Source organism: Tachysurus vachellii, chromosome 21, assembly GCF_030014155.1.
Source record: "Tachysurus vachellii isolate PV-2020 chromosome 21, HZAU_Pvac_v1, whole genome shotgun sequence".
NCBI classification, from domain to species: Eukaryota; Metazoa; Chordata; class Actinopteri; order Siluriformes; family Bagridae; genus Tachysurus; species Tachysurus vachellii.
In genome coordinates this window covers 6152604-6175144 of record NC_083480.1, presented here as the reverse complement: position 1 = coordinate 6175144, position 22541 = coordinate 6152604, and the positions used below count along the sequence as shown (strand labels likewise).

The 22541-nt window shown below is 38.4% G+C and overlaps 1 protein-coding gene across 2 annotated transcripts in view; it reads right to left on the bottom strand.

Annotated features, from left to right (window-relative positions):
* Positions 1 to 15540: 15540 nt before the first annotated feature.
* angpt1 (angiopoietin 1) overlaps positions 15541 to 22541 on the bottom strand; it is a 58782-nt gene continuing 51781 nt past the window's right edge. For both annotated transcript variants that reach the window (XM_060857215.1, XM_060857216.1), the window contains exon 9: positions 15541 to 15908. In XM_060857215.1, the coding sequence (XP_060713198.1) occupies positions 15745 to 15908 (164 nt within the window). In that variant the 3' untranslated portion in view covers positions 15541 to 15744. The remainder of the gene's footprint in view (positions 15909 to 22541) is intronic.

Below are 22541 nucleotides of genomic sequence, written 5' to 3'. Positions count from 1 at the left end.
TCCTGTTAGTCAGTAGTGCCTTTGAAATAGGGAGCAAACTCAAAATGACGGTGGAAAGTATGCCAGGCATTCCCACCTCCCTTATCATCTTTCCCTGACACTTGCCCCCGAACTCAGGAGACTGCTGTGGAATCACATTACATCAGGGATTGTGGCCATTACTGAGGTTAAACAGAATATAGCATGAAGAGAGCTCTAAAGCTTATTCAAGTTACATGCACACAGTATTTTTACCCCTACTGTAAAATACAATACAGTACAAATTTAATGATCTAAAATTCTATAAGTTTATCTGCTTAGTTAATCCCAACAGTCTGTAGATCTCTCTCATGTTGAATATCCCTACCCAAAACCGTTGAATGGGTTGATATGAAGTTGGTTTCCCTTCAGCGTGGCTGTGGGGATTCAACGTCAGGAGCATTATTGACTATAAGATTAGTCAATGGTGTTCAGTGGGGTGGAGGTCAGGGCTTCCACACCAACCTTAGCAAACATTTATGGTTGTAACAGTCAGGTGGCCATTTACATTTATACTTATACATCCAGTTTCTGCAGTGCTTATCCTACACAGGGTCACAGGGAGATCACAGGGGCACAAGGTTGGGGACACCCTGTATGTGGCGCTAAACCATTTTGGGACACGATCACATTTTAGAGATGACTATCAGCCTACATCAGATGACTTTGGACTAGATGGAAACCAGAGTACTCAGAGAAAACCCCTGAAGAACAAGGAGAAAATGCAAACTCTGCACACACAAGGTGGAGACAGGTGTTGGTCCTCCAACCCCAGAGGTGCAAGGCAAACATGCTACCCACTAAAACACCAAGTACACTGATAGATATTGTTAGGGCAATAACACATAAGTCTTCACTGACCACTTGTGAACCATGTCCATTTATATCCAAGCCAGATTTTAGTTTAAGAATTCACTTCTTGGATGTTGTGGAGGTTTTATTGGTTTCTCTCTCACCTTTCCCACTGGGTGCCCATATTAATTTTATAGATTGTAATCACATAAGCACGGGAGAATGAATTTGCTACTTTCGAGAGAACGCTCCATTTAGCTGTGGAAGCTAGTGATTATTTTCTCTGTGTCCAATTGGCATGCTTTCTGGTTCTCCTGTTTCCATGCCAGTAGATGGATTGGCTGTGTTAAATCGGCCTGGAGTCCCTTCCAGAGTGTATTCCTTCCTCACACCCAAAGTTTCATGGATCCCTGGATACACTACGATCCACCCTGACCAGGATAAAGCAGTTACTGAAGATGAAGGAGCTGCTAAGTGGCATATCATCTCTTTCTCCTCTCTCTCTCTCTCTCTCTCTCTCTCTCTCTCTCTCTCTTTCTCTCTCTAGTGAATAATAATAATAATAATAATAATAATAATAATAATAATAATAATAATAATAATAATAATAATAATAATAATGTGCAATTGGAATAAAAAAAGATCTCCCTGGATATTGGTCTGTGAATTAAAAAAGTATTTCCCCTGCGGATGATTTTAGGGTATTAGTGAATGTGCTTTGTTTCATTGTGTGTATTATTACTCTTGGCTAAAAAAAATGTTTTATGTTGCATTAGATCTGAATGCTCTAATTTATCTGAATATTCTCCAAAAATCATTGGTTGATAGCAACCTTTAGAACTTTTACAATACACAAATACACTGGATGAAATCTTATCTTGTATTTGGAGTACAAAGATAACACTGAAGTCATTGTAAACATGATTAAGCAATGAATAATACTCTAAATATGGCAGCATGTCTCAAAATAATGGTGCAGGTTAAACTTAGGCTCCTGGCATAAGTTGGGATGCAACGTGTCATATTACAGATATGACTAATTCAAATGTCCTTCTGTCTAATAAAAATATTGTTGAGTGTCAAGTAAATAAAGCTGGAAACTAACAGTAATGGCAAAGCTTTTATATACACAAATGTGCCTTAATAAAAATAAAAAAGTTAACACGATTCTTTTTTCCACCACAGTTGTGGAGGTTGTTATATAAAGGTTTCTGTGTCAGACATTTGTCTGTCTAGATGTAATGGAGAGAAGAGAAATATTAATTCATGTGAAAACCCAGGACTTGGAAATACTTGTGAACAATCAGTGCACCGATACCAGAAGATATTAAGAATATTATGAATATTTATCAGTTGCAGAATAAAAGATTCAAAATACAGCACATGGGAAGTAGATTAAATTCTACATAACAGCCTGTAAGCTTGACCTGAAGTCTGTGTGCCATATGCAAGAGCCACTTGATCCTGATGTCCTTACCCAGGAAGGAATGTGACACCTGAAGAAGTCGCTCAGTCCTGCTTGAAAATGGAGCGGGTCATCTTGCATCGCACCTGGCACCACACGAAGACGCGTAGCAATGCGCTACCAAAACACACTGCCATTTTGTTATTGACAAATTAGTGTGATAGACATGTGCAAAACTTGCATAAGTGGGTATAGTGCAGATTTATAAATTAACGATCGGTAAAGCATACTTTATTTAGACCTTTATATGTTTGTCTTTGCTTCTCTGGGAAAATTTAAGAGTTTTATTCTTAGTATCTGGCTGAAGCCAGAACCAGATCGGAGCAGCTGTTAGCTATCAGTCATCAAGTAGAGGAGTGGTTGTGTGTCATTGACTTTGTGCAGGAAACAGAGGACCTGCTGGTGACCCTCCTAGGGAATCGGGCCTAAAGCGGGTCTTGGGGAAACACAGAGATCATAATCACTGATAGCTATGAGGAAATAAACAAAAGTAAATAAAATGACATTTGGATATGTTTCTCAAGCATGAAACATTTAGGATTCTTTAACAATAATAATGACTTTGCTTAAAAAAAAACAACATAATTACAATTATCAAAAAGTGGTAAAATATACTTAACGCAATATTACAGCAACCATATAGCATGCATCGCTAATGTTAATTATCTCAGTGGTTAGTGTCAAGAAGGCAGGCAATACAAATGGAAAAGTATAAAAAAGTCCAAAAAAAATAGGAACGCATTAAAATAAAGGAACACAGTAGAAACTAAAGGATTAATTGTGATAAGTGGTAAGATCTGGGTCAACACACATTCAAATGATATAAATTGAAGTCGGAAATTTTTAAAACTGGGTTGTTAAACTGGGTTAACAAGAGCAACATACAGGCTTGGTAACGTCACATGAGCATGAAAGAAGTAAACGTATATTTCTCAACTGTGAACTGCAATAAAAAGTGTTTCTAGAGAGTCTTGAATCAAGCTTACATAATTAAACACAGGTGAACATTATCAGAAGGATGGGCCTGGGAGCGTGAAAGTGCAGGAGGTTGCTGGGAGTGTGAGTCCATGGTGGCCATGTTTGTAGGCAGTGGTGGAAACAGTAAAATCAGTGGCACAAAGGATAATTAAGGGTTACATCTATCTATCTATCTATCTATCTATCTATCTATCTATCTATCTATCTATTTTGAATTAAAGGGTTCTCCCCCTTTAACTGGTTTTGTGCAATTTTAGCTGAAACATCCTGATGCTTTAGAAACTTTGTGCCGTCTGTTGTAATTTTATCATCTCAGAGTTTATTACTGCCTTATTATCCAGTGTAAACATGCACCTGGATGAATATAGCATTAAACCAGCCTGTCAGTTTTTGCCCTGTATCTACAGTACTTTGTGTTCGGAACATACAGTTGTATAAAATGAGTTGAACTGAGGACGTTAGCGAATGGCATAAGTGTGTGATTACATTTAGATCAGGAAAAGGACATCTGTTAAAGAAGGGTCTGTAAACACAGTGATACACTTGTGGAACAGCAAGTGAAGCACCAAAACAGGCAGCACAAACTCAAGATTGATTGATAGATTGACAACTGGAAAATTCTTACACTATCTTTCACCATCCGTTAAATGTAAATGTCTTCTTCACTTCCAAAGCTTTACGCAAATATCTCAGAAACTGGGAGAAATGGTGAAATTTAGAGTCACCAACCCACTCACAGGCATGTTTTTAAGAATTCACTGGAAACCCACAAGGGCACACGATGAATATGTGAAACTCCACACAAACAGCAAGTCGAGTTCAGGAAGAAACCAGGGACACTGCAGTTGTGAGACTGCAATGAGTTGAGCTACAGCACAATAATCCCATAACTTATGACTAATATTTAATTTTTAGGAAATTATTTTAATTCTGCTTCAATTTGCGTTTTATTTTCCTTTTAATGTCGGTTACATTTTGGCTTGTTTTACACTGGAAGCTGAGAATCTGACCTGTGTGTTTGTTGGTCCACCAGTAGAGGTCCTTACAGTCCCAGGAAACCAGTCGACAGCACAGTAACGCCACTATGACAAACATTCCTGTAGGCGAGAAAGCACAATGTAAAATATAGCTTTATTATGTTAAATCATTAGATAATTCCACCTGTAGGACCTCATGACATAAACATGTTTTGTTACAGGTGAACACCAGTTCTCTGGGGACAAGGAGAAAATGATATACTGTAGAGCAATACAAGCTGCTTCATTTGAAACACAGATCTCATTTAAAACAAAGCTCAGTTGCCTATTGCGTCGCTCTCATTGCAGTTGACTACATTAAGTATATAACCGAACTGTCCTCACAGGCAGTACCTATGTATGTACCTATACCACCATGTGTGCCTACTGCAGGTGATTTCCTTTCTGATTTACACTCCAAATTGATGAATTGCCTTCATCATTGAGATGGATAGCTGTGGACATCCAGACAGCCAGGTGTGAAGTGATTCTGGATCAGAAAATCCACCTGGACCATGAGTCTCTCCATCTGCCCAGACAGACTGCAGGTTTAGAGAACAGAGTGAGAGCACCTGTGCTTGCTGCTGCATGTCCCACTTCCCTACATCTCCCCCTTTGTATTTGTCTTTCAATTCCTCAGAGTCCATGGCTGTTCCTGAGCTTGTTTTATTTGGCAATCATAACCAATTGGGCAGAGTCAGACCTGGTTGCGCCATCCAAACCTCTAGGGGGCTGTCGTTTGTAGAGTCAAACGCTTGGAGTATAGTTTGATTTGGGCTAATTGGATTTGTGTTGTGGTAATCTGTCATTGATTAAAGGGATCATTAAGTGCTAAATGTTTGATGAAAAAAGACTTTACTGGCCTGTAATGTTCAGATACATTATGCCCTTAGTGGAATGGCACTGCAAACAAACTAAACTAAACAAAATTATAGTCTGACAAATAACAGGGGTTCACTGTTTTTAAATTGTTGTAAACGTTATGACCTCATACGATTTTGATTAATCATTCGTTCCATCTATGAGAGCAGAAATTATGTTTCTAGCACATACGGTATAAAACCATATATTTGTTTTGACCACGTCTAGTCACAAAGCAAATAAAAGAATAAACTGAATGCTCTGACATGTGAGAATATAATTTGACTTTGTTCACATTTCCATGAATGTTTAGACAGCATCATCTGCTATTTTGACATAGTTTAAAGCTTCCCAATTCTGTCTTGGCTTCCTAAAAGTAAACTTTGTCAGGTCATCCATTCCGTCCTTTAATCCAGTAACATTATTTTGCAACTCGCATTACCGATTAACTTTGGCCGCCTCACAGAAACACATAAATAAACGAAATAAATCAGCCTGAATTGTGACCAGGGCTCAAAACACACAGTTTCCAGAAGAGAGAGGAAATCCCACCCCCTGCACAGCAACTGACACAGACTATGAGCACCATTCAAGAAAGATGAGCTCATTGCAAGCAAGAAGAGCACTGTGACCTTGAGATTTTGGAAGTCTTTGGAAGTCTCTAATATATTCATTATCTTGGAGGGAAGAAGTGAGTTAGCAAAGAAAGAACAATATGTGTGGGAGGAATGTGAAATCTTGTTTGACTCTTGAACCATTACAGAAAGAGCATACAAAGATACAAATTCTAGGGGACCGGTGCGATAGAGGAGGCAGATGATATTTCTGGCCTAACTATTGCCCTATTGCCCTAAGAGTGAATACTAATTTGTTGTAGCCAATTCTATTGACATACAGTACCAGCTGAAGGATCCTTTTTCTGTAGTACTAAGTCTGTAGTATCACTAAATGTGTCAGGCCATACAGTTTTCTTCTCAGTAGATTGAAATGTCAAATGACATTGTAATATGAAAACACTTAAGCTCTGTTTGAGCAAAGTAGACAAATATAAAAATCTGATACGGTTGTATCAGGAACAAGATCTTCCTTGAACCAGTTCCAACCATTTTCTACACAGATATCTTAAACAACCAAAGTAGCTATTGCAGCAAATGATTGCATGGTTAAATTGCTTCAGAAACATATGGATTTAATCAGAAAAAGACGAAAAAGCAGTGTTCCTGATTGGAACATTAAAGTATGCCCAGAGATAACTTGTAAGATATTGTTTGTCCAAAAATGCTTACTTTGCTCATAATGAATCCAGTTTTTGAAATAGATACAGTTAGCGTTTGTGATTTCATGCTAATGGCTGACTATCATCATTGTTAATCATGCTAATATTATTAAAACATTACTGTGTCACTAAAGCTAAATGTTCATGCTAAGGATTATTTTAGGTACTAAATAATACTCTATGGCGTGATGGAAAAGTTATTCTGTTATGTGAAGAAACATGCTAATTCAAGTTGGTTTAGCATTACAGGTTTTTGTTGTTGTTGTTTTTCTTTGTTATTTTGGATCAGTGAAATGCTTAACTCTCTGCTCCATTTCATAGACTATAACAAGGACTGGAACAACTTAGAATATATTTCTAAGACTTCTACAAAGAAAGAAACTATATAAAGAAATACTTTTTTTTTTTTTTTTTTGACTCAAGTTCATCCTGGAGTCAGTAGCACTTCCAAAATGCAATCCCAAAACTTGACATGGGATGCTACAATATCATTCAAGTACAAGCCTGCAGTCATTCCAAAAGAGGGGGGTTGTGGGACGACTGTATAACTATCCTAAATCACTGGTTAACATTTCCTGTGAAGACCAACGTTGTAAAATCACATGGTCAAAATGAGTAAATATATGGAGTACATATAACAGAGGAGGACAAATGCCTAATTGATAAAACACACATCCTTTCCCCAGTAAAATCCCTGTGCGTACTAGAGAGTGTTCACTAAATTCTTATTCCATGCTGCATGACTTACTATTTCATTCGATACCAAGCACATTTGGTAAGTTAAAAAGCAAGATATGCAGTTATAAGACATTCTGTTTTATTCGTTTATTTCTGTGCTCCAGCTATGAAGCAATAAAGTGCAGTGAAGCAATGAAGTGTAGACTGTCAAATTTAATTTAGTCTATGTATGCTACATCATTATCAGAAAAACATTTGGGAATTTCAGCCCTTTTCATACATAGTCCTCCTATTTTATCGTAATTGAACAATTGGCTGCTCTGTGTTGTCTGCTCAGTATTTTCTTGGACTGCTGTGAGTTGGTGCACGGTAGAGCTAACAAAAGGTCTAGCTGATACTATCTGATCTTCCATCTGCATCTGGAGTGTTTTAAATAAGTACCAATGCCAGTAAATGTTGGACCATCATGAAGTTAAAAAAGCAGAGCAAATCAGTCAGAGGCTAGGCTACAACATTAGGCATGTCAGCTGTTTGGTATATTGTTAAGAAAGCAGAAAGCACTGGTGAGTTTAGCATAGCAAAACAATCTGACAGAACACAGAAGATCGGTATTGGGCGACTGAAGAATGCTGTCAATCACAAAGAACTTTATTCAGGGTGAGGGTATATCATTGTTAGAGGTCACTGGCAAGATTTGAGAACACAAAGGCAGATTAGAAATTTGATATAAACAGTCCATGGACAAATGGAATGGAGTAACCTATTCTAGGGTGATATGAAGTGGAAATTATGGCCAAAAAAAATGTAACTGCTCCTGATCCAAGGCATCACACTTTTGTAAAACATGATATGACCATGTACAACTTCCAGTTGAAATGATTTACTGATCTTTATTGATGATGTGAGAGCAGGAACATAAATTCTTTGCAACTCAGATTGTACCTAACAGTAAAACAGGAAAGTACTAATAAATCTATCACAGAGGTTTACTTTGTTATGTTCTAGACAGCCCTGGAAATTTCCTTTTCATTACCAGAGTTTCTTGTGCTTGTTCTGTGCCGAACAATAGCAAAATCCTTACCTTGTGACCTTGTTAGCCTATTAAAGATCCACCGAAAGTCATTTTGTCCTCTTTCCTATTCTTATCCTTTGAAGAGTTTCAGCAAATGGATTCATGGATGATAAATACAGTGTGATAGTATACACCTTTGATGATGAGGTATGATTTGATGAGGTATTTCACATTTTTACTTTAAATTTGGCTGTATTGTTAACACAGGCTCGTGGTCTATTTGTATCACTGTATGAAAAGCACGAACGGTGCATGAACGGTGAGGAGGCAAAGTAACAGATTTTGCTATTTTATAAATCCTTCCGTAATCTTTTGTTTTTCAAGGTTAGCATCTTGTACTGATGGCGGCCTTACAGAACTTTGTACTACCTGCAGAATAATGCTTATAGTAACAGACGAAGTTTGACTCACAGGCCATTTGAGCAATGCTAGCTATTCATTGGCTTACGTTGATCATACATTGCTGTAACAGGGTGGGAAGTGAGTAGCATACACAGCAGCTGAACTCTCCAGGAAGCAAAAAGTAAGCACCTTTGCTGTGCTGTTATGGCAGGAACAAAAATAGGCTTAGCTGCTCAGCCCTATGAAAAGACATGAGTGAGTGAATACGCCATGTTGAAATGCAGAATACAGGATAGCATGCTGGGCATGGACCAAATGCAAGAGTCTTTCATGTAGCACTTAAGGACAGATCTCAGCAGAACTTAGCAAAGTTTCCTTGTATATAGAGACAGACTATGATATTCTTTCAATTGTTTTGTCTCATTGCTTAAGGATTATTGATCATATCCTACTAACAGATCAGTATAGATTTAGCGAATGCTGATATCTTGCAATCACAATTATGGATGCAGTCAAGAAATTTCAAATGGTCACACACCATCCATATGACTTCCTGTGTCTGGGTGGGATGTTGGCAATAGCAACTCCAAGAGAAAGCAGAAATACTGCACCTTAGTCAGTTAGTTTTCTCTGAATGCTCATTGCCTGTCATCATTATTTCAAAGGTAGTGGCTAGGACTGCAACATCTTGCATCAAGATTAAAAGTGTCACACATACAAGTGTCAAGTGTTTGCGATTAACCAGCAAGGGGCATGAATACCAGCTGACAACACTACAGTGTTGGATGCTGCTAATTAGTAGCTCTAAGCCTTCCCACTGCTGATAAGGGGTTCATGCTTATAGTTGCCCACCATGATTAAACCTGCCTGCTTACAACCTGTTGATAGATGGACCAACCTTTGGGTTGTTAAGGGTGTGACTGACCTGGAGAGTTCAAACATTATACACTGTGATAAATCCCAGCATTCCAACCAAAGATGCTGACACTACAGAATATCAATATCAATATCAATGGAATTTTTTTTCCAGCAATCTGTACACTTTACCTTAGGCCCTAGCCCTGTTTCCAAGCACTATGTGGATGTGACTACAAGCTGGATGGTTACTAACCAACTGTTTGTGTACTTTTGGAGAACATCATAAAGGGGTTACACTGATGAAAGGCTAAATGTTAGCATTAGGCAAAGGAATTATTTGCATCTGTGTTTTTGAGAACAGGTCAACTGCTGTTCAGCACACATTTGTAAAAAGTTACACACTCCCTTCACCAGAGTGAGTTTTTCACCAAACCTAACTTGTTGTAAACAATACATTGTTAAGAAGCTGGAATCAGAGCACAGGCTCAGCCACATGATATAGTATCCTTAAAATGGTGAGCATTAAAGGCCTTAATAAAGGGCACAACAGTAGCAGTTTGGTAGTGCTTGGATTTGAGCTCGTCACCATCTAATAGATCTACCGCTGACCTCAATAGTTCCAAAGGAAAGTGCCCTGGTACCCTGAGTGTAAGGAGAACAAATTAATATGTTTTTTTTTACAGTTATATGGATGACTACCAGGCCACCTGAATCAGTAGTGTTAACTATAATGGCTAGAAGATGAATGTAACATAGGCTAACCACGTGGGGTCATGGCCATATGGAAATGAAGACAAAGGAATACTTTACTAGTTGCAAAGGAGATCACATTTTCAGTCTTCCACTTAGACATGGAGCTGCAGATATGTTCTGTGCTGCAGATATATTCCAGGGTTTTTTCAAGGTCTGAATGTGATCAGTCACCAGATCTAAACAACAATAACCTTTCAATTCACCAGAGGAAAAACAAAAACATAAAAAGAAAAAGAACAGGAACTGAAAATTGCTGCCTTGCAGGCCTGGACATAACACAATACACACACACACACACACATACATATATGCATGCTCAAGCAGGAACCAAAAATCTGTTCAGTTTGTTCAGTTGTATGTTGCTTGTACTGTATGTGACTGTCAGATAGTATGGCACAATATCTTATTTCAAAGGACTGGTGAAATATGTGAGACACCAGTCACAAAAGTGTTTGAAATATGTCTTTATGAATTTATGAAGTCTTTATGAATAACTAAACTAAGGTTGGCATCATATTTGAGGACATTTTAGAGATATTTCTAAATGTACTGTGGTTTTAACAGATGCTTAAAATCCCCTGATTTCAAATGATTCCCACAGTTCCTCCAATCAGACCGTCACTAAATCCAAGGGGTTTCAGTGCCGTGAAAGAATTTGTGTAGCATGCCATTTACTCTGACAAGTCCCTGAGTGCACATAGCATTCCAACATACATATATCAAGAAACACTGTCTTTAATGTTTCCCCTTGCGGCACTGTCACTGAAATTTAAACATCGTTGGCCTCGAATTTTAGCCCCAAGTGCCATCTAGCAAACAAACAAACAGGGACCATTCTCAGCTATTCCCAAGTGGGTAGTCACAGTGGAGTCTGTGGTGAAGAAAGGCGGTATTCCCCTGGGCCTGCTTTGGAGAAGGGATCTGATAAACAAACGTTGAATTGCCCTGTACCTCTGAGCATAGTCGTAACTCATCTGGCGCTGCTAATCTAGACACCCCTACTTCCTGACACCCTTCCATTACTTCAGCCCACTCACTCTTTCACACCAAGGCTCTAAACTAAACGTTGCACTCACTCCTGTTACTCATCCATCATTTTGAGCACCTATTGGGCTTCTTAATACTGAGCTCCCAAAATTCCAGCTGTGTGTTTATACTTCAAGGTCCTCTATGACTGTTTGCCCTGAATGTCTCAGGACATTTTTTGTTTAAGATCCACTCAGTCTAATGTTGCCTTGTCGGGAAAGTCTCAAGAGCTTCTGCTGCATAGCCAAACTGAATATCCATTTCTTCATGAGCTACACAGGGTGTATCAGCAACCACTGATTGCACATCCCAAATCAAGCACCAGGGATCAAGTAGTGTTGGCCTTCTGGCACTTTTAAGGATGAAGCCAGATGACTTCAGTGTTGCAGCAAGGCTGTGAGTTTTAGTACAGATTTGTTTAGTTCAGAGAAATGGCAATTTATTTTATACCTGGTGCAGTGCCAACAAGAGTCAAACACATCTCACAGATATCATTTCATTCTAACTTGAAATGGAAAATCTTAGAAAGCAAAAGTGAACTGCTTGAAAAGCTGAAATTGAACCTTAGGCTTTCAATCTGTAAAACAAATATTGATAGGTATAGAGTTATCAAAATGGGCTGCTGTAAGTTTGGATACTGGCCATGCAATTTAAAAAATATATAAGCTCTTACTGTAATGTGTCTGTGCCATTTTCTGTTATATTATATACAGAAGAACATTCAATCCAATCACGTTTCCTCATAAGCAACTGTCTTGAAATGGTGAAAATGAAATTTCCATCAAATATCACTACATCTTCCAAAACAGCTTGGAACATGTTGAAATGGCATTTTCATAAGACAGCCAAGTTTACCTCAAACAAATTACAACTTGTAATATTTGGTCAGAATATTTTGGGGGTAATTTCTTGTTACGTTGTAAAGCTTATGAATATGTATATGCATTACCTTATAGTTTGGTATAATATAGTTTAGTACAGATAAGTTTGTCTTCAGTAAACTTAATCTGAATACATGTTAGCCCTAAACACAGAGTAAACCCTAAGCACAATTACTGACATAACTAGATTCCTTTAACCCAAGTATGCTCTTTAAACCTTTCCCCCAATAATCACAATTAGTTTAAAATCCCCTTTGGTCTTAAGTGCTCCCCTATCCCTTACTGTAGGGACAGGGAGTTACATCTCATCATCATGATTATCAGTGATGGTGTCAACCATCTTAGATTAGTGCATCAATTAAGTTTAAGACTTTCAGTAGAGTCATGTTTAGTTTCAGACACATTGTATATATACTGTAGGTCATCTTTTAGCTCTGAAAATCTAAAATCTGGAGTAGACTTGTGATTTCCCCACAATCATCTACTAGACTAAGATTGAAAGTGATTTGTCAGTCCATATAAGGTCTTCTAATCTATTTTTAGACAATCTTGAAGAAGAATTACAATTCAATGTTTTTCTATGGATATGGATAAAGTTCCAGTTTCATTGCTGATATTTTTGTGTCTCCACAGAGGATGTGATAGCTACCCTTGTTCATACCAGCTATCTAATCATAGTTTGTTACCTATCTCCAGGCCAGCCCTTCTGTTTTTATAGGACTTTTAATACTCAAGTCTTCCATCTTCTGCAAATGAGCAATGATCCATCCCCAGATTTGTCAAAAAAATCCATGACAGTATCTGACTTTCTGTTTGATTACTCTATACCGAACATGGCCAGTTTCACATTTGCAAAAAAAAATTGGTTTAACAACTTATAGTATCCTACAACAAATCACCAGATTTCATACAGTACCAAACCTGCAGCACAATGAGCACTTGCATTCCACATGTGCCACTAGACAAAAGCATATTCACATGTAGAAACAAACATCACAGAGCTGATACACTGGCTAAAACTGCAAGTCATACCCATGTCTAAATACATGTGCCACAACATACTGTACATATTACATAACATAATGTACAGTTAACTGTAGAATGTGTTTACTGTCATTTTATTTAACATTGTTTTCCTCCATTATCTGACTAGTCAATATTCCCACAGCAATGACTAGCTATTCTATTCTACTCGTAACTACTTGTAACAAAAGCCTAGTAGTAGGGCCTAGTAATGGGTTAGGCCTAGTTGTAGTAGGCCAGGTTTTCGTTTCAGTGCAAGTTGTATACCGTATGTGTGTACAAATAAAGTCTTGAATCTTGAATTAAATGATTTTAGTCTGCAATGCAATATGCATACATTGAGTTTGACACCCCTGCTTTCAGTGATGGCTTTATTCAGGCTCTCGGCCATATCACTGTGTCACTGATTGAAGATGTGAACCTTTACTAACATTTAACATTTATTCTTTGACATCACAAAGTCTTCAGCTTTTATTCTGAAGCTGCCTTAGTATATTGTATATACAGTATGATGTTGCTCTTTGGTTGGTCTATAATGGTTTTCATTTCATCCAGATTTTTTATGTGTATCAACAATAAGTCAAGGAAACTGGACTAGACTACTGCTTGACTACTTTTTTTTTGTGTGTGTGGGCTTCAGCAAAATATATGGCCTGCCGCTCCTTCATTGTGTGACCCCTTAGAGGGTGGCTGCGTTCCAGAGGGTCTACCGGGTCAGTGCAGGTGCTGAGGGATAGGCAGGAGTTCGCAAGCACAAGGCGTTTGCTTAACCCTCCTATTAGAGTGGAAGAATGTTGGCTTGGAGTAACTTGACCATCCTGACAGCATTGCTTGTCACCTCAGCAATCTGTCAAGGGAGTGGTGGTGCATGAACAGACAATAGCAGCTTGGCGTGCTCAACACCATATGCTCGTGTTCTCACAACTCTTCCTCTTTGTCTGAGTGTAAATACAAAGTCTGTAATGCATTGTGACAGTTTGCGGAACGTTTTGTGGAACTCGGCAGAAGCAGAAGTCTGTAGTTGAACAAAGGGAAAGCATACAAGACCTAGGATTGTGACTTCCCCTCTCAGTATGCTGGAATGTAAGATTTCACATCACATGCATTCTTTTATTTAGACATCACAAAATGTTGACTGTTACAACGAATTAAGTGTTTAAATAAAATGGAAAATGTACAATTTTTATGAGGTAATACTAATGTTTTGAAGGCAACCTGCACTAGAATTATTAGTTCAGCTAATTCTATTCAGAGCTTATGGCTCTTATACGAAATAAAAACCCACTTTCCTCAAGACTGCAAGGAACACGCATTAAATTACAATATTTTAAGTATGTTAATAAATGGCATGCTATTATTTTATAAGCTCCAGATGCTGTATGGCTTATCTATAAAATAACCTGCTTTTTTAAATAACGCAAAACAGATATCTATATGTAGTTGTTCCATGCTGCTAGTTATGAATTTACAATGCACTAAAATGAGCCATTTCACTTTTTACTGTCCTTCAGCTGGGACGTATTAAAACAGCGTTTGCAACTTCACAGATAGACAGTAAAGACATACAAAAGACATTTGTTTTTTTTTTACATATTAAAATGATAAATTTGCACTGTATCCATATTTGAAACAATGATTAAATGTAGATAGTATTACTATTCTTTGCTATCTGCAATTTCTTACCATGATGCTCAAGGTCAAAGTCACGTGTCTCGTCTCCTGGACCTGGACAGTGTCTGCACCTGAAGAATTTAGTTTTTTTTCTTCTCTAACACATCTGCTCACATTTTGATTCACAAAGGGTTTAATGATTAATTATACAAGGTGTATATTACAGCAGAGAAACCTTTTTACATACATTCTTACATACATTCAGCTATCTGAATTCTAACTCGGAGAAAAAAAAAAAAAAAAGAGTTCGTATTGTACACATGAACCCTGGCCTGTAGTCTAATTGTGACTGCTAGCCATTAATGTACCTATAGGTCATCAAAAAAATAATAGCCAGTATTAATAGAATCGCAGGTAATAATAGAAAATGAGACTCGATCTGGCATAAAGTACCATCAGCCGAACCCTTTTCTCTAGATTCCACATTATATGGTTCTTTCACATTAAACATTATTTGACATTTGGAAACCGTTTTGACAAGAATCATGTACGGAAATGTGTGTAGGTACAAAACAAGGTAATAATACAATATGTGTGTCAGTGGTAACTGTGCAACAACACTGTTTGTACAAAAATGTTCAAGTCAGTGGTTCACTTTGAGTTGTCAGAAATCTTTCCAGCTGCTGCAAATTCACTGGGGTACCGAACGTGTGCAGTATCACCCAGTCTCCTCTCAGAGGTGATGTGCTCACCTCAGCAGCTGACAGTGACCCAGCAATGGCACTCAAGTTCATACCTCTGATATATAAAAATAAAAGCCAGCCAAGAATGCTCTCTTTAAATCCCAGAGAGTTAATCATCTCCTGTGATAATAATAGAAGCCTCTTCTCTTCTCTTCTCTTCTCTTCTCATCTTTTTTCCATAAAAGGTGGATTATTGCAAATGAGTGTCACACAATCCATGTATCGTACAGTACATGTAGCATATAAAGCCACTTCTAAGGTGTGCTGTTATAATGAATGGAACCCTTTTTTATTATGTTCCCACCTACTTGGCTTGGAAAAAGGTCTATGAAAGTTGGTTTGGAAAAAGGTTTACGAAAATTCCAGAGGACGGATCATCATGGAAGTCGCACGAAGGGAGTAACTTGGCCCTTTGAAATAATGCCACTTGATGCCATTCAGTTTGCCAACATGTTGTCCCTGGGTGTAATACATCCCGTTCAGGTTGGATGGGCCACAGGCATCAAACCACCAGCCTGTACATAAAAAGATACAAATTCAGTAGTGAATCACCAAATGAGATGCATATAGTATAGATAGATATATCTACTAAAGATATAACAATACAGATCAATAGAGTTTTTCCATTTAACAGTAACAATAATACAATTCTAAATTTACATGAAAAATATTAATATTTTGAATCATTTATATCTTGGAGACAGTGACAGCTCAAGTGGCTCTGGCATGTTGATCAGAGGATCAGGGTTTAAGCCCCAGCATTGCCAAGCTGCCACTGTTGGGCCCTTGAGCAAGGCCCTTAACCCTCCCTGCTCCAGGAGCACTGTATCATGTCTGACCCTGTGCTCTGACTCCAACCTCCAAAGCTGGGATATGTGAAGAAAGGATTTCACTGTGCTGTAATGTATATGTGACAAGAGTAAAGGCTTCTGTTTTATTATTTTATAATATAAATGTTCGTACAGATGTTTTTATTATGAGAAGGTCTCTGGACAGCACTGTGGTACCTTTCACAGTTTTATTTAGACTGCATTCATTATCACAGACTATAACCAAGATCATGAAGCAAGAAAATATTATTAGCACAGTAAATCCCTACTCAGTGATAAGTAAACTCACTCACTCACTCACTCATCTTCTACCGCTTATCCGAACTACCTCGGGTCACGGGGAGCCTGTGCCTATCTCAGGCGTCATCGGGCATCAAGGCAGGATACACCCTGGATGGAGTGCCAACCCATCACAGGGCACACACACACTCTCATTCACTCACACAATCACACACTACGGACAATTTTTCCAGAGATGAAATGCATGTCTTTGGACCGGGGGAGGAAACCGGAGTACCCGGAGGAAACCCCCGAGGCACGGGGAGAACATGCAAACTCCACACACACAAGGTGGAGGCGGGAATCGAACCCCGACCCTGGAGGTGTGAGGCGAACGTGCTAACCACTAAGCCACCGTGCCCCCCGATAAGTAAACTCTACATGAATATTTCTTTGCTTTAAGGTTTGCTTTTTACTTTCTCAGGAGATTCTCTCGTGTTGCTTTATATAACCTTTGGAATAAAGTTTGTCACAAATGTTTACTTTTAAACTTTTTAACACATTTAACAAGATAGAATTCACATTGGAACTAGAATGAATTTCCTGGTTACTTAATGGTTATACAATTGTTGACCATATAATACACAGTAACAGAAGGAAAAGGATTTATGATCGTACTATTGGGTGTCACACAGATGGTCACACAGATGGATGAGGACAGAGATCTTTTGAGAAGGTTTCTTCCTCATATCATCTGAGAGTTTATCCTCTCCATTTTCATCTTGGCTTGCTCGTAAGTAAAAACTGATAAATCTATACATTTAAAATGTATATTTTTAATTTTTTGTATTTTGGTGAAGCTACTTTGTGACTAGGTTAAATAAACTGTGCAAATAAAACTGCATTGAAATGTTTCATCAAAATTATGTAAATTAATATAAGAATTTTATTTCTGAGATTAAAAGAGTTAAAATAGAAAGATTTTTTTCTGATCAGGCAACAGCACTGATGTGTGACTGTGTAATTCAGTAGACAGTTTATTGAGTTATTTTTAAAATGATGGCAACACAGTACACAAGTTAAAGTGAAGTGAAAATGTAATTAAAATCTCAAGAAAAAAATGTATTCTGACCATATTAGTAGCACATAACTGGGTCAAAACCTTCTGACTTAAAAAAATGAAATTTAATAAGTGTACAGTAAGTAAGTAGACCCGAGAGAGTAATTTAGCAGACGCAAATACTTTAATATTAATATTGTAGCTGTATTAATACTTATATACATTAATACCACAGCTACGAGGGCAAAAATAGTATCAGACCCTTCAGGATGTTTTATTATTATTATTATTATTATTATTATTATTATTATTATTATTATTATTATCATTATTTTGTTATATTTGCTTCACTTTTTTAAAATGATTTTTAATGTAAATCGCAAACGTTTAAAACTTTAATGAACTTTAATAAAGATCATGTACTTTAGCTGAATGCATGTTGTGATGATGTCACATGATGCGTCTCAGCCTAAATCTCTGGTATATCTGCGGTAATTTTAAAAAATCTTCAGCTCTACCAAATTTGTGACCGGTAGCTTGATTTTGTACTAATTTCTAGAGGGACTGGACTATAGACTCCTTTCAACCTAGATTACTTCTCTTAGAAAATATTAGCTACTAGCATACTTTGATCCACATGCTTAAGCTAACACGTTCAAATACATATCCTTTAAATATATTTACAGCAAACATGTAAAAATACCAAAATATATCATGTACATCAATGATCAACTGGTGTACATTATTGTGCTTGAAGTAAGCTTTGGCAGAATATTTGAAAGAATGTGGTACATCATTAATACGTCAATGTTTTGAGCTCTCTACTGAGGCACAAGAGGAGACATATGGAATTAATGGGGTCTTTTGTCTCAGAAAAAAAGCTGAAATACAGGAGACTACAAGAGTCTCTACAGAGATAATATGGTCTCTTTTTAGCTTAGAATTTTTTTTTTCAAAACTCGAAGAAAACCTATTAAACCTTGTAAACAGGGAAGCTGGAAAAAAACAAGGACATAAAAATTGAGCAAAAGAAATATGTAGAAAAGAACAGTACAGGAGTAAGAAGGATATCGATTAGTATAAATCTGGAAGGAGCAAATAAGTAAGATGTGAAACTGATAATAAACAGTGTGAAAAGATAAACGTTCAATACAGAAAGTGGAATGAAGTTCAAAAATTTGTGTTCACATCATAGAAAAGCTGCATGGAAATGACTTTTGTATTTCACCAAGTAAAATAAAACAGCTAAGCCAGGAGTTCTGGCCTGCATGTTTGATTAGCAGGCAACATGGGAATACTTTTCTGTGATGAATATTTCTACATTCGACAGCCTTTCACACTGACAGCTTGCACTTATGATAATTACAGAAGTATGTGATAGGCAACGCCAACACTTGAAACTGTACTGACAATGACCTGAGAATATCACCTATATGTATAAGGACGGGGAAATAAATATATTGCCTGGATAAACCAGCTGATAGAAATCTTTTCTGAATTCCTGAATACGATGAGATGAAATCAAAAATCTGTGCAGTTTTTGCTGTCCTTGTTTTTGTTAATAGTTTCCGCTCACTAAGTTGTTTGCTTGTAGCCGTGAGGGGTACAGTTCTGTCTCGAAGCCTTTCATCTGTGTCACATTACAGTCCATTAAACTAAACTATGTAGCAGCGGTCACACTCAGGACACACACATATACAAACAAACACACACACACACACATGCATATACACGCACAAGCACGCACACACATATATGGATGCACACACAAGCACGAGGGTGCACACACACACACACACACACACACACGCACACACTTCTCTTGCAGATTGTACCTACAGAATACCTCTTATGGCACGTATCACTTCTGTGAGAGAACTTGGCTCCTCTTCTCCAGCTCAGATGCCACTTTCATCTGTGACATTTTCACTCTGACTTCAGCCAAGTATGCTGCCCTTTTATTGACATGGACCAATCTGACCATACACTACCTGGATAATATTCCTTGTTACCATGGTCATACATTTCAGGTATCAGATTGTGTTATGGCTGTGGTCATGGGTATGTCCAGAGCTTAATGTCCATACTAAATCAGTTGCATATAAATAAATTAGGTAACAGGGCAGTGCATACAGCAAAGTACACAGACAAATCAAGTATACCAGCATGACCCTGCCTTTTATTTCAATACTAGGTTAGAAATTATATGTTGGACATTTTACAGATTCTAAGCCTGATCATAATCAGGTAAAGAAACACAAAAGCTGGCTCTAGGTTACTGTTTCATGTCAAGTGAGTCTCAAGTCTTGGCATTCGAGTCCCAAGTTAAGTTGCTAGTCCTTCGGTTCTGAGTGCTAACCAATTGATGATGTCCTCTTTACCAAATTTAAGGACTAAAAATAAAGAAAGTAAATTTATACAAATCATCCAGCCTTTTTAAATTTGGTGTTTCATTGTCTAGCGCATGCTGACTGGCTGTCTGACGGTATCATGTTTTGCTGCAAACTAGCTTGATTCCAAGTGAAGTCACAAGACACTGATGTCAAAGTCAAAGTCAAAGTCGAGTTGCAAGACTTCTTTAAATAGTCTTGATGGTCATTAATCCTGTGAGGCTTATAAAATAAAACATAAATTCACCACAGCAGCTACATATAAACGTAAGCGGTTATTTAAGTATATAATATCTTCCAGTTTAGTGTTAGACACTGGTCTGTTCTTGACTCTTCGCCTGTTCTCATGACACATAAACCCAACATGCCTGATCCTGTTATTAAATGTGTAGCGACAACAGCGTTTAAATGCACTTGTACTTGTCTAGGTCATGGAAAAAAGTTTGCACTTGGCTGCACTTATATTTTGAAAATTTTGCACTTGACTGGCTCATAAAAGGATCTGGAAGACAGGACCTCTCTCCGGTCCTGTGCTGTCACGTTTGGCTTAATGATGTATCCTAGCTATCTGAAAACCAAGTGCTTCCTTTGGGACAAAAAAGTCTCTTCACAGGAAGAGAGGAACGAGTTCATGTATTCATAGAAATCCTTGAGTCTTGGCTCATGCTGACTGACTCTTCACAGCATGTGGAGGTCCACAAAGACCTCATTACTTCACACTCAAAGCATTACACACCTGCTTTGCCAGCAAGTGGTGGTCCTGTGGCTGTTGAGCTGAGACGACTGCGCTGGGAATATCCACTGTGCCGAGGTCTTCGTGCAGAGCGAAGGTTAAAAATACAGCAACATGCCTTTTGTGTGAATATTTAGAACCCTCGATAAATTTAGCAATAAAGACTTCGCTAAAACTTAGTTCTATCTTAATCAAAAACACACAGGTGTACTGTTTCAGGGTGAAAGGTACAAATGTAGTAGCAAGACTGACTCCTGCCCCTTGTCTTTCAAATATAAAAAGACATCAATATAAAGGTTGAACTTTTGCAATCCACATTCGATTATTTGCTGTTTACGAATGTCTTATGACAGATTTGTTTGAAGCTTTAGAGAACCAAGTGCAACGACACCACCAGTGGATTTAAGAAAAAATACACAGAATAAAATCACAAAGCAGTGCTGGGGATGATTTGTTTTCAGCCCAGACTGATGCTTAAGCAAGCATCGTCCAATCAAAAGTCCAAAATCAAGTTAAGAAAAAACAACAGAACATTTTTCTGTCAGGTTAAGAGAAGAAACCAGAGTAAACCTAGCTGTACTTGGACTTAAACAGTTTATTAAATAAATAAATAAATGAATAAATAAAGGGGGGCACGGCGGCTTAGTGGTTAGCACGTTCGCCTCACACCTCCAGGGTTGGGGGTTTGATTCCCGCCTCCGCCTTGTGTGTGTGGAGTTTGCATGTTCTCCCCGTGCCCCGGGGGTTTCCTCCGGGTACTCCGGTTTACTCCCCCGGTCCAAAGGCATGCATGGTAGGTTGATTGGCATCTCTGGAAAATTGTCCCTAGTGCATGAGTAAATGAGAGTGTGTGTGTGTGCCCTGCGATGGGTTGGCACTCCGTCCAGGGTGTATCCTGCCTTGATGTCCGATGACGCCTGAGACAGGCACAGGCTCCCCGTTACCCGAGGTAGTTCGGATAAGCGGGAGAAAATGAGTGAATGAATGAATGAATAAATAAATAAATGAATAAATAAAGGGGGGCACGGTGGCTTAGTGGTTAGCACGTTCGCCTCACACCTCCAGGGTCGGGGTTCGATTCCCGCCTCCACCTTGTGTGTGTGGAGTTTGCATGTTCTCCCTGTGCCTCGGGGGTTTCCTCCGGGTACTCCGGTTTCCTCCCCCGGTCCAAAGACATGCATGGTAGGTTGATTGGCATCTCTGGAAAATTGTCCCTAGTGTGTGATTGCGTGAGTGAATGAGAGAGTGAGAGAGTGAATGTGTGCCCTGCGATGGGTTGGCACTCCGTCCAGGGTGTATCCTGCCTTGATGCCCGATGATGCCTGAGATTGGCACAGGCTCCCCGTGACCTGAGGTAGTTCGGATAAACGGTAGAAGATGAATGAATGAATGAATGAATAGTTGCACATCTGCCTTTAAGAGTGTGTGTGTCATCAGTAAGACACCATGATATGCATTGCTCAATTTTTTTTTGTGACCCACAGTCATGCCATCAACCAGGTCAAAGTAACCGAGATCACATTTATCCCCTTTCTGACGTTTGATTCGAACTTGCATGATATGTGCAGGTGTTCCTAATAAAAAGAGCACATACTCTTCACTGAGCTGGCCACAGCAATCAGCGTCATGCAAAGCATCCATGCTTTTGTGCAGCACTGATTGTCATTCCAAGGTAGAACGTAGAAAACCTTTGAACACAGTGACAATTTTTGGAAAGACTACAGTAGCCAGCTCCTGGCCAACGCTGACTAGAACACTACAGTGACAGCAAGAAATCATGGAAGTCTACAGCCAACTAGTAGTGAACATTGACTTTGGCTACGGACCATTTAAGTGATTTTCCATGCATAGCCTAGAACAATACAGAATACGGGAAATCTGTGTCTCGGTCCAGAATAAAGTGAGGTACGGAATCA